Source organism: Ambystoma mexicanum, chromosome 11 (genome assembly GCF_040938575.1).
Source record: "Ambystoma mexicanum isolate Mex_15411 chromosome 11, UKY_AmexF1_1, whole genome shotgun sequence".
Taxonomy (NCBI): Eukaryota; Metazoa; Chordata; class Amphibia; order Caudata; family Ambystomatidae; genus Ambystoma; species Ambystoma mexicanum.
Window position 1 is genome coordinate 1432118517 of NC_090934.1, and position 13850 is coordinate 1432132366.

Here is a 13850-nt window from a genome sequence, read left to right on the forward strand (position 1 = left end):
TTTAACATTAATATATGTTAAATGTATATAAAAAAAATAATAAATAAATGGTTTATATTATAAAGTGTTTACCATTAGTTTCACTATCTTGTGACATTTCTTCATGTGGGAAATTGTCCTCTAGCCATTCCAGAGTATTAGACATTTCTGTGAAAAAAAAAAAAGAAAACATCTTTTTTAATCTAATACAGTAAGTTTATAAATATATGAGTAAAATGAAGTACACTTACTATTTCTGGTAAGATAAGTCCTATGTATTCAGTGGGTCTGGTCTTGTTCTCAGTTCTGTTGTGTCTGTGAGGTAATTATGTTGGAAGCCAATTTATCTTCTTGTGGTATATTCCATTTCAGAACATATTGTATTTAAATGAATGGTTAGTGTGTTACATATATGGGTTACATTTCTTATGTATTACTATATATAATGTGTTTGTGTGCTGCTTTCTGAATTTGTTAAATGTTCCTATATTACGATATAACAATCAAACATACCCCACCACCCCCCCCCACAGTTTTTAGGTAGTGTACTGTTCTCCGAACATGTCCGCGAACATTAAATAAGTTCGCGGACATCAAGTTCATAAGAAGAGATCTTGTCAGTTCCATATGACATGTATATAAAGTCAAAGGCATTATTGTTAAGTTGTGCTACTAAAAAACTATGAAATTCAGTGAAAAAAACTTTGTTAAAGGGACGTTATGGTTCCAAGTAAAACCGAAAAACCCTTGAAATTCGCCAGTTATGGTAAGCTAAGCAACCATAACTCGCGCCACCACAGTGCACTGCTAAGACATCAGTGATGTCATCAATGACATTTGTGATGTCATATTTGATGTCCTGGGTGTTAGTGTTAGCAGTGTACGGTGGCACGAGTTATGGTTGCTTATGTTACCATAACTGCCGAATTTCAGGGGTTTTTCGGTTTTACTTTGAACCATAACGTCCCTTTAACAAAGTTTTTTCACTGAATTTCATAGGTTTTTAGTAGCGCAACTTAACCATAACATCCCTTTAACAAAGTTTTTTTAATGAATATATATATATATATATATAATAGTTAAAGTAGTAAAGTTAATTTGAGTCAAGTCACACTTACCACAACTCCATCTAGTAGGCCATAGCTGGAAGTTCACCTCCAGTTCTGAGCCACAACAGCAAGGCATTGTGTGTATGCAAATTAACACAAATGCAAACCTTTTGCTCCAGAAAATGGTCTGTTTATGAGGGCTGTGCGATTTTATACACATTTATCAATGTGCTCTTAGCATAATTATTTTCTCTCATGTTAACCCGCATGCCTGAAGCAGCCCCGTACCACGAGGCATGGTTGCGTCATAATGTGCTCTTAGCATAATTTTTTTTGTTCACCGATGTTTACCTGCAAGCCTGAAGTAGCACCCTTACCATGAGAGGTGGCTTTTATCAGAATGTGTTCTTAGCATACTTATTTTGTCTCTCCGGTTAACCTGCATGCCTGAAGCAGCCCCCCATATCATGAGACATGGCTGTTTCAGAATGTGTTCTTAGCATACTTATTTTGTCTCTCCTGTTAACCTGCATGCCTGAAGCAGCCCCTCATATCATGAGACATGGCTGTTTCAGAATGTGCTCTTAGCATACTTATTTTGTCTCTCATGTTAACCTCCATGCCTGAAGTAGATGGGGTGAGGCCCACCATTTCATTCTGTAACCAATCTGTTCTTGCACTTTGCTATACACACTATGTGCTTGCTGTAACTAGCGCCTAGATACCTGTTGTGTGCTGAAATAAATGCAAATAAATACAAATTAAAATAGCTTAATCAACCCAAGACAGTTATTTTGCAAGGCTGTTATGACAACTACATACCTGGTTTCACCCTTATTAGGAATTATCAGTGCAGCACAGACAGCTTTGTGGTTGGAGCATTTGACCATGTTTTTACAACACCAAGAAAGATATGGTGGGTTTTAAAAGGTTTGAAAAAACCCTTTCACCCGAAATGTGAAAGTAAGAAAGTTCATTTGAGCCAAGTCATACATTCCACAACACCACCTTGTAGCAATCGCTGGAAGTTCACCTCTCGTTCTGAGCCACAACAGCAAGGCATTGTGGGTTTGCAAATTAACTCAAACTCTCACCTTTTTCTTCAGGAAAATTGTCTTTGCCTAGTCTATGAGGACAGTGCTGTTTTATACATAGCTTAATCAACCCAAGACAGACATTTCGCAAGCCTGTCAGGACAACTACTAACCTGGTTTCACCCTTATTAGGGATCAGCAGTGCAGTATAGTTCTGACAGCCATAACTTTCTTGGTGTTTTGGCCGCAGCAGATTCCATCTAAGTTGATTTTTCTTTTCATCAGACTTTGCTGCAAATATATGTGGGGGGGGTGGGTTTAGGCTAATAATGAATGTAGGGGTGTTAAGGGGGTGGCTGCGGGGGTCTCCCCCACATATAATTGCTGCAAAAATCAAACAGTTAAAAAAATAATTGACATCTACTTCGATAAAATCTTTTTCGGCCAATCCACACAGAACCCACTACAACCAGTTCCACATAGAATGATCAATAGAGTGCATAATTAATTGTAACCTAGAAGGCGACAGGCCCAGTATTCAGGCTGATTTCCATAAACTTGAATAGAACAGTTTCGAACAATGCAAGCAGAAGTTAACCAAAAGAAAGTTGACAAGCCTCATATCAGTACCAACAATTGAGCGCCGTGTTCCTGGGCGGCTCCAACAGTCTCAGGGAATATGAAGGGTTTGACATCTTTGTAAAATCTAAAGAATGCTGGAAATAAACCTGAAACATTAGTAAGTCCGATACATAGGCTGGAGATTGGGGCAAGGATTCTGTGGATATCAGACAACATGTAGAGCTTGTGTCAGCTGCATCGTGGTTTATGTTGTGGTACTGCTTGCTCTCTGTTCATGTCAAAAGGCATTAGACAACACCCTTTACACCACATCTCGGTACAGCACCGCTAACTCTGGTGGCCTCTAGTGACTGCAGCTGACGAGAAACCAAACTTACCCCAGATCAAAACGATGTATCGCAATGGTATTAAATACAGGAGCACAGTGGCCAACGTCAATATCGTGCAGGCAAGGAGCGATAAGAAGGGTCTGGTCCAATTGAAAGTGCTGCAAATCAAAATAATATGTTTTAGTTATTCGTGCAAAAAAAAAGCGCTCAGAACTGCAATGACTTTACGACACAGCGCTCACAATATATATAGTTGTAAATTAGGACTTTTTTACACCATAATTCTACAATCCGATTCGTAAGGATGCATTTGAAAATCATAAAAGCTCTCCAATGTTGTTTTTCTGTTATAGTTCCTAAAGATATGTATGCATAAGCATGGTGTAATATAGCCTAGACGATCGGTGTGCACTCTCTCGAGTATTTATGCAACAGAGGAAAAATGTGAGGGGGCATTTGAGACTCCCTGGGCAAATTCCATTCTCACCTCTATCAGACATGAATCCATTTGACAGTCTATATATAATGTTGGGCTGGCTTCACCAACCTGGTCCAAACCGTTCCAATGTATATTATGGACAGCTTGAAAAAAGGTTTCATTTCAGTTTGGATAGAGCTGTCCAAGAGCACCGTGAAAACATTTGTGGAAAGAAACACTGGAACGCTTGTCATCCAATTCAGCATGGACACAGAACACACAGGAATCAGGTTTTTTATTCTGGCACATTTAGCTTGTATTCGAGAAGTACATCAAATAGAGAGGGTCTATATTCACATTTGTGTTTTACCATTATTTGATTATATGACTATGGCCTGTTTGGCGACATGCATGCCTAAATGTGGCTTAAGACATCTTAGTTTAAAAAGGAGTTGGCCTAATACTTGGGGTTTGTGTTGTCAATTGTTGGTTTGAAACTTAACCAGATGAGATGCTAGCAATGGCAAGACCAACACAAATAGATAGCTTAAACCAATGCGATAGTGAGAGTGAGGATTGTTTTGTAGCGGCAACAATGTGAGTTGTAGTTTAAACTGTAGTGTGATGCACTTTGCAGTATCATCCCACGCATGTACTGAATGTTTTAAGTGAGAAAAGACTGGCCTAGGGCCAGCAAATAAAAGTGGTGAGAAAAGGCGGTACACAAAGGGCAAGGCGTTTGGGGAATGAGTGGGTGAGAAAGAAACGACAGCGAGAATGAGAGGGGTCTACCCTGATAGAAAAACAGCTGTTGGGAACAGACCAGTAGCACACAGATCTGATAGGTTATTTATAATGTGCTTAATACCCAGAGGTTTCTAAGTGCGGACCCAGGTATCAAACCCGTGTTGCTCCATGTCGTCGGGCTTCCAAGGCGAGCATGTTGCCACTGAGCTATCCACCCGAGATGAACTACCATGAGTCTATCCACCACAGACTTGACAACAGTGTGGCCCAAGAAGGAGGAGACATGGCGTAACATGGCAAGTGGCACTACAATCGCCTAAACTGCAGCTCGTGATATCCCACACAGAGAAAGACCCAGATCCCCAAATCTGCCTCATTTCTTGGCATGTTTATTTCAAAATCATTTTATTGAGTTTCACATTGGACAGTGACACAGGGCCACTTTTTCAGAGAAGGGGCTGGGGGGTGGGGCCAGAATCCAGAATCAGTATTAACTATGGTGGCAGCATAAAGGGTTCACATTCCTAGTTTTCCCCTGTGTGCCCAATTGCTTGTATGCAAATCTTTATCTCCTGCCTCTTAAAACAAATATCCGGTATTTCTCGTCTTGTTCCAGATCCCCAACTTGAAAATGGCCAGTGTGATGAGGTAGGTCAGAAGAAGGAGACAGACCAAGTGGCGGCCTTCTCCTAGATATTTAATTTAAATAATATGTGAGAAGGCCTCACTAGCTCTATTCTATGGATGCCCTACCTAACACAACTAACTAGGATCCTTGTCTGTCGTGAATTCCAAAACAATATGTCTGTCCTCTGTCTAAAGCTAAGCTACACCGACCCCATCACCAAGACAAAATGACAACAAACCCAGGTTAATTATTGTTCCTCCTCCTCCTCCACCTCCTCCTCCTCCTCCTCCTCCTCCTCCTCAAGAGGTCAACAGGAGAAAGAGCAGAGCATCAGCATTTTGGAGGAGGCAAGGTGTTGGTTAAGCAGTCATAGAAGTAGTGCAGTAAGAGTGTGCATGAATGTTATACAAGTGTGTAGTAAGGACAATGAAAAGGGTGAGAAGTGTCAAAGATTGGAAGGAGCGAGCCTGAGTGATAGTGGGAGGAGCAATTATAGTAGTGGGAAGAGGAGTGGTAGTATTGGGGGAGGAATTATAGTAGTGGAAGGACAAGTGGGATGATGAGTGGGAGTAGTAGTAGTGAATGAGTGGTGGTAGTAGTTGGAAGGGAGTTGCAGTAAGAGAAAGAGTGGCAGTAATGTGAGGAGGAGTGGTAGTAGTGGAGCAGGTGTTGTATTAGGATGAGGAATAATGTTAGCAGTGGGAGGAGGCGTAATAGTGTGGGAACGGTAGTTACAGAGTGGGAAGAGAGATATCAAAGGGTGGAGGTAGAAGACAGGCAGAGTGAAATACCGGAGGGAAAGGGCAGTGGTGGGAGGAGTCAGAAAGAAGAAGGAGGTAGGGTAGAGTGACAATGTACGATTGAGTGCGGTTAGTTTTAGGTGGTTATAACTGGTGAAAGGCAATTTTTATTACCGTCCAAAGAAAAACTAAGAGGTGCTAGTGTAGAGGAAGCTAGAAAGTGATTTAGGGAGATTAGATAGCCATTGATTTATGGAACCAATATCAGTCCCAGCCAGTAGGGGTCACTGGTCAGTAGCACTAACCAGGGATTATGGATGCCTGGGCTAGGGTGGACTTCCTAAAGGAGCCAGGAAACAGCGATCTCCCTAGTGCCATCTACCCAAACCTCTTGGCAAGCTGGTGTCTCAGATCCAAGAAATTGCCAGTCTCTCATCATTGCTGCAAAGAACAGTGGATACCTTCTTGTGATATTTCCAAAAGCAAAAAAAAAAATATTCTCTACAAGGATTGGTGTGCGCCTGAGTCTTTGTGACAACAGATGCATTAAACTAAACAATTAACTTTTTCAGGACATCTTTGCAAACTTACTTCCCAATGTCCGCCAATACCTTATCAAACTTACAACAGCAGTTTGTGACTGCATTATCTCAGCCACCTCATGTAACTTGAATGTTTATGGTAAATAATTATAACCAACTCCACACCAATTGCAGATCAGGCATTTCTGGGCACCTTACTACCTATTGCAGTACCCAGTGACCACCTTCTGTTTTTTTTGCATATGCCATGTGGCACATTGATGCTCAAAACAAATCGTCCTACTGATTTATCATGGTGCATGCGAAACCATTTTAAGTGTGTTTATGTGCCCCAAAACGATACCATAAATATACACATATCGGGCCCGCCTTTACTGTAGAGCTAGCACAGTGGCAATGGTGAATAGAGGATAGCACAGAGGCAACCATTGGTCTTCGAAGCAAGACCACGCAGAGCAACAGAGGTTCGAATCCCGGATCAGCTCTAAGAAACGGTATTAAGCGTGTTATAAAAAATAAATACATTAAAAAAATAACAGCTTTCCTATCCATCAACTTGAGTCTCTATACGACACTGTAAATTCAGTTTCTACATGCTCTCTCACACACACACACACACACACACACACACACACACACACACACACACACACTTTACAGCAGCAAAGCCAACACACACATACACCTGCATTCTGCCCGTCCATCGCCCAGGACCATTTCAGCAGTGTCTATTGTTCCCAATGAACTCACAGAGGAATACTCATTTTGCGGGAAGCCCTTAGGTATACAGCTGTACTTAAAATAACTGCCTGACTGCAAAGCATGAGGAACAGCGGAGAACGCTGAGTGCAATCAAGAGGGAGGGCAGGCAGTCAGCTGGGAACTAGAGAGAGGAGAGAGGATTTCTTCCTTGAATGATTTTGAAAGATCAAAACTAGAAGAAGAGCGAATTGACAATTAAAAGACAGGCCTTTTGGGTTTGGAAGAAGTCAGATGGGAAACCAGTCAGTCAGGAAAAGAATAGCTTTTAGATCGCCTCTTTTGGTTGCAAGGCGGAAAGGATTCCTGATGGGGAGGGGAGCACGTCTATATTGCCATTTAAAAGAAAGTGAAATCTGTCAAAATGTTTCAGCCACTGTTTGGTTTTGTTTAACTCCCCACTGCGTATCCATGTTAAGGGTTACTTTAGCTGCACTGCACTGGGTAGCACATCACCCGTATCTAAGTTCCAATACAGAATGCCATCTGTATTCAATTCTCGTTTTTAGGAAAAAAGTAATATCCAAAAAGAAAGTTTGACATCATGAGTCAAAAAGAACTCCAATTCATCTCTCTAGTAAGCACTGTTGTATAATCCAGAGAAGGCACTACTGTGTTTAATCTGTTCACCCGCTGTATTCACGAGTCCCCCTTTTCACTTCCACTTTTGCTGCAACATCGAAGTAGGCTCGATAAAGCTAATGAAGTTGTGCAACGGACAAGTCCCTACATTCCGGTGTTGTATTGACCCAAAGGGCACGCAGCCCGGGTGTGCGTATTCACACAACCATACACAGACCGGGTCTGTGCAACCCACTACTAACAACATTTCTAATAAACAGTCATGTCGACTAGCTGCAAAATGTCCCTCTAGGAGTACCTGAAGCCACCCCCCGCACACCTCCAAAGGGAGATATATGATCTGATATGATCTGGCATTCATAACGCGCCTATACACAAGTATTTCAAGGCGCAACAATGGATGTATTTCAAGCGTGCACCTACCACCCTGCGGACCATCAAGGCCACCTTCATGGTCTGTATGCAGGTGACGCATAACACAGCCCACACTGTACAGACACTTGGTTTGAAAATATGGACACTTGGCATCCTTTTGGCAAGTCCCACACATGTGAAGGTGCAGGTGGTCATTGCACGCTACCATTTGGGAAAAAAAGGTTTTGGCAAATCCCCTTCTTCATCCCACTGAAAAGTCATGCTGGCAGTGGACATGGTAGGCTAGGACATGGCAGGCATTCAGTGCATAACTTTGATGTGATATTGCCCATTGTGCCGGAAATAGACACATGAAAACTTGAGAGCACATCCCAACTCTGGAAGGGACTGGGGTGACCATTATCCGATAACTAAAGAATTGTCCCTCCAGGAAGCAGTTAGATGTTAGAATTACTTTTAAAAATAAATATATATATATATATATATATATATATACACACACACATATATACATTTTCTTTTTTTTCTTAACACTTACGTTTCATGGTTCTGAACAAGATTAGTTACTCTATCCTTTTGAATAAATCAAAAAAGGTGAACACAAATATATATAATTCATGTAAAATTCCGGACACAAATCCTTTTGTATCTAGCACACTTCAGACATTTATTTTTACAAAAATGATTCTTTAACACACAATATAATACATACAAAACATACAAACATAATAAGAAACATTAAATACATCCCACAAGAACAACCACAACTAACATAAGCAGAAACAGATCAATTCACAATTTTTTTTCAAGAAAATTGGTGCAGCTAGCTTCAACTCCTGGAATATACTCGCCAGGTTTCTTGCTGATTGTGACTCGACTGCTCTTTTCAAAACATATCTGAAGACTTTTCTTTTCTGACGAAGAACTCAGCTAAACTACTGGACTAAAAACATAAAACCCTCCATATCCGGTCTTTCATGTTAAGCCGGGCAGCATATGTGATGATCGCCCTTGTATTCATTTGTGTGGAGATGCAGAACTTGAAGCTGCCTACAATTGAATGTGCTCACCAGTAAATTCTCTGCTTTTTTATAACGGCACTCCTCTTCCGTGGTTAATCTACAATAAATATACGCTTACAATGACTTCTTTTTATACATTATCACACAGTTTCTCCATTTGTAGATGCAGATGCTTTGTTGCCAAACTTGGCAGGTTGGCTTGTTTGTTTTGAATGATTAGTGCTTTTCAAAAATAATTCTACTTGGACATTACTCGCTATGCATCCAGACGGACAGGGGACCATTATACATATGGGAAGCATACCGTAAGTAGTCTTCTTGTCCCTTATGCTAAAAGGTGAATTTATATCACCTCAGGAATATTAATGATTTGCATGGCTGGATGTTATGCTTTCCCAGTGAATATGAATATCCAAGAAAGTTGTGGGTGAGTCCTGGGCTCTGGGTTTTAGACCATTTATTGTCATCTTTGTGTTGGTGCTGGTTGTCCATGCACTTTTCAGTGATTAGTCAAATCGGCGTGTTTTGAATTGGTACTGATTTTGTTTTCAGGGGGACATTGTTTGGTCCTGAAGAAGGCAAAGCTAAGCTTCATTCCCGCCGAAACATATAGCCTCTTTAATTAGCAGTGGATACAGCTGCAGGGCATTACAGTTGTACTGAATTTTACTGTATTATAAGTAAACCCGATACTTCAACTAAGCTAAATTGGTTGGGGTAATCTCAGTAATTTCCCACTAGTTAGACGGTGAGGCAAAATTAGGGCGCCATTACTTGATAATTTATTGTTTTGGGTCTTAGTGAATTGATCATGAACTGCTTATGTTAGTTGTGGTTGTGTATGATGAGAAATGCATTTAATATGTTTATTATATTTTTGTATGCGTTATATTGTGTGCTAAAGAATAATTTTTGTAAAAATAAATGCCTGAAAACTGCCAGACACAAAAGGGTTTGTGTGTCTGGATCTTTACATGAATGAAAACACATGAATATATATTTTTTCTTTTCGCTTTTTTGATTCAATCAAAAGGATTAACTAATCTTATTCAGCACCATGAAACTTGAGTGTTAAGGAAATTGTTTTGTTAAGTAATTCTCACATATAATTCATTACTGGTGGGAGAATTCTGTAGTTTTCGGTAATAGACACATGAGCATTGTAAATATGTATTGGCTCATTTTCTACAGGCATGTCCCTGTGCAAAGGCGGGAACACCCACATTTGAATGTGCATCTGCAAACAATATGGATATTTTGGTGGATCAGAAGGAGTCAGACACATTAAGGACATGCTACCTTTCTTTAAAGAAATTATAAGTAGAAGGCCTATCTTTCCCTATTAGTAAATTGATTACCCTGTCTTTATAAATTAACTCAAGGAGCTTGTATGCCATCAGGAAGTCCAAAAATAACTATCCTCAGTCCCAAACCTACCAGACCTAAAATACCCTACCACTAACATGAACAACTCAAAATTAGCAAAAGGTATGCCTCTCTACTCCACCCTTGGTCATCTCTCTTCTTACCTTCCTTCCAGCAGCTTTTTGTTTTAAGGCTGTATCTTATATGCTGTGGTTATTGATACTCAAATACCTCTGTTTAGAATATATGCTTCTTTCAGTTATCTTCCCTGATAGTCACTGTAGTTTCTTGAAACTTCTTTCATGAGCTTCTGTAATTCTTACGGTATACTTGTTTTCTCTTTAGTGCCAGATTTGCAAAATTTTCCTTGGAATATATTCTCACTCATGTGTCTTTAGTTGTATATCTCTTATATTCTTGAAGGTTAATCTTTCCTAGATTTTGTAATAATGTATGCCAATTACGATTCCCCCTCTCCTTGTTGCTTCGTACTGAATTTTCCCTTTGCCGATTCTTTTCTCTTAACAGTCTCTTGTTACAAAACTTCTTACACTAATTTGTGGTCACCTCTTCCCTCGCTGTAATCCTCTGTACCGGAGGGTTTCTGCCTTCCTCCCAGGGTATTCACTACTACTTTTTATCGGTTTCCCAAACAGCAGTATTTGTCACGTGCTGTATTGATTGCATAGATCTCCAATTCTCCTAATTTATTGTTCAACTTTCATACTTCTAACTGTGAGAAGAACAAGTTACTTTCTTACCTGGTAACGTTCTTTCGATGGGATGGTCCGACGACGCATTCCATATCTATGACAGGTAATCACCACAGCTGTGCTGCTTCGGAAACTTTTCCGGCGTCTGCGTCCTGCGTCGATGACGTCGATACGCCGACGTCTAGGACCTCCTCCGACGTCCGACGTCATCCGATGTGATAAGTAGGACGCACGACGCCTGTAGCCTCAGTTGTAGTTTTTTCCCCCAGAACGTGTGACAGAAGTCAACTGCCAGTCAGACACAAAGCCTTGCGGAACGTAAGCTGCAATCGCAAAAGAAATTCTGCAGCGGGGAAGGCAGGGCGGGAGCGATATGGAATACGTCGTCGGACCATCCCATCGAAAGAACGTTACCAGGTAAGAAAGTAACTTGTTCTTCGAGGGGATTGGGTTCTCCGACGTATTCCATATCTATGACAGACTCCCAAAGCAGTACCAGAGCAAGGAGGAGGGAAAGAATTTATAAACAAAATTAGAATAGCCAATCAAATAGCAGAGCAAAGGACCGCCTTGCCAAAGGCCAGATCCTGCCCTCTGATGGAATCGAGGGAATAATGCTGTACAAATGTATGTACTGAAGCCCAGGTGGCTGCATCACAGATGTTGCGAATAGGAACACCCCTCTGCAGGGCAGTAGATGCAGCCATGCCCCTGGCAGAATGGGCCCGCAAGCCAGCCGGTGGGTCCTTACCCGCCAAGCGGTAACACTCCGAGATGGCCAAAACAATCCAGCGGGACAAAGTCTGTTTCGTCACAGCTTGCCCCAAACGCTTACCAGCGTAACCAATAAAGAGTTGATCCACCACTCTGACCCGGGACATGCGTGAAACATAAAAGCTTAAAGCTCTCCTAGGATCAAGCCTATGGGGCCTCTCCTCTTCCTTACCAGGATGCGGAGGAGGATAGAATGCCGGAAGAACAACCTTCTGGGCTAAATGAAATTCCGTCACTACCTTCGGAAGAAAAGAAGGACGAACTCGAAGGACAACCCTGTCCTTGTGAAATACAGTGAAGGGTGGCTTAACTGAAAGTGCCTGCAACTCACTCACTCTGCGAGCGGAAGTAACCGCAACTAAAAACACAGTTTTCAGAGTTAACAGCCTCAAAGGGCAAGAATGTAAAGGCTCAAACGGAGCACCCATAAGAAACCTAAGAACAAGGTTTAAATCCCAACCGGGTACCAGGAAAGGTGACGGAGGGAACACATTAGTGAGCCCTTTCAGAAACTGTGAAATTAAAGGGATCTTAAAGTAAGAACACTCATCAGACGAGCGCTTAAAGATGGACAGCGCTGCCAGGTAACCTTTAATGGTACCCACTTGCAAGCCCCTGTGGGCCAAAGAAAGCAAAAAGGACAGAACCATGGGGATGTCACATGCAAAAGGATCCACATTCCGAACTCTGCACCAGTCGCAGAACTTACGCCAACGGCAACGGTACAGAGACTTAGTTGCTGGCCTTCGGGCCGAAAGCAACACCTCCATCACGTCTTCAGGGAGGTCCCAATCCCTATACCTCAACCTTTCAGAAGCCAAGCGTGAAGGTTGAGGGATCTGACCTCTGGATGGAGAACCAGACCCCCCTCCCGTGAGAGCAGATCGTCTCGGTAGGGAAGACGACGTGGAGGGCAGATGGACAAGTCGAGAAGGTCCGGGTACCACGTCCTCCGAGCCCACGCCGGAGCAATGAGGATCATCCGGGAACCGAACTTCCGCAACCTCCGCAGCACTTGCGGGATGACGGGGACTGGAGGAAACGCGTACAGCAGCGGGAACGACCAATCCACCACAAACGCGTCTCCCAAGGCCCCTCTTGGAGGAAATTCCCGCGAGCAGAACCTCCCGCACTTCCGGTTGACACTGGAGGCGAAGAGATCCACTTGAGGGGTCCCCCAAAGGGCGAGGATCTCCAGGAGAATCTCCTGAGCCAACTCCCACTCGTGAGAGATCGCGCTCTGCCTGCTCAGAGCGTCCGCCGTCACGTTTTCGACTCCGGCCAGATGAACTGCCGAGACCGAAACTTCCTGCTGGATGGCCCAGAACTCGAGCTGCATCGCCTCCCTGCACAGAGGAAGTGACCCTGCCCCCCCCTTTTTGTTGAGGTAGTGCATGGCCACCGTGTTGTCCGTCAGGATCAGGACATTCCTTCCTCGCACAGTCGGCAGAAAAGCCTTCAGGGCTAGCCTGACGGCCCTCAGCTCCAACAGATTGATATGGAGTCTGGACTCCGACGGAGACCAACGACCGCTGACTGTCAGCTCGTTGGCATGAGCTCCCCATCCCGTGAGGGATGCATCCGTCACGATCGTCACCTCCGGCCAGGGAAGCCAAAATGGAGCCCCCTTCATCAAGTTGCCTTCGACGGCCCACCACAGAAGGTCCTGGGCGACCGAGGGCGGCACCTGAATCGGGTCCGACATCCTGCCGGAGGACTGCGACCATTGCATCTTGAGTGCCCACTGCAAAGATCTCATGCGCAGGCGAGCCTCTGGCACCAGAAGAATGCAGGATGCCATGAGGCCGAGCAACCTCAAGAACTCGAACGCAGGGAGCGTCTGGGCATGCTGAAACTTGTGCACCATCTGCTGAATGTGAAGAGCCCTCACCTGGGGAGGAAAACACTGCCCCAGGGAAAAGTCGAGCACTGCTCCGATGTACTGGAGCCTCTGCGTTGGCGTCAAATGGGACTTCTTTAAATTGAGGGAGAAGCCCAGCCTGTGGAGGGAGTGGCAGGTGACGGACAGATGATCCAGGACTTGCTCGGGAGAGCTCCCCCTGATCAACCAATCGTCAAGGTAGGGGTAGACGTGAATCCCCCCTTGCCTGAGATGCGCTGCCACCACCACCATGAGCTTGATGAAAACCCTCGGGGCGGAGGTCAATCCGAACGGCAGGACCCGAAACTGAAAGTGCGAGTCGCCAACCGC

The 13850-nt window shown here is 43.3% G+C and overlaps 1 protein-coding gene across 4 annotated transcripts in view; it reads right to left on the minus strand.

Moving 5' to 3' along the window:
- The window catches only part of MCTP2 (multiple C2 and transmembrane domain containing 2), a 1028969-nt gene that overhangs the window by 87257 nt on the left and 927862 nt on the right, over positions 1-13850 (minus strand). For all 4 annotated transcript variants that reach the window (XM_069625066.1, XM_069625063.1, XM_069625064.1 and 1 more), the window contains one exon: positions 3022-3131. In XM_069625066.1, the coding sequence (XP_069481167.1) occupies positions 3022-3131 (110 nt within the window). The remainder of the gene's footprint in view (positions 1-3021; positions 3132-13850) is intronic.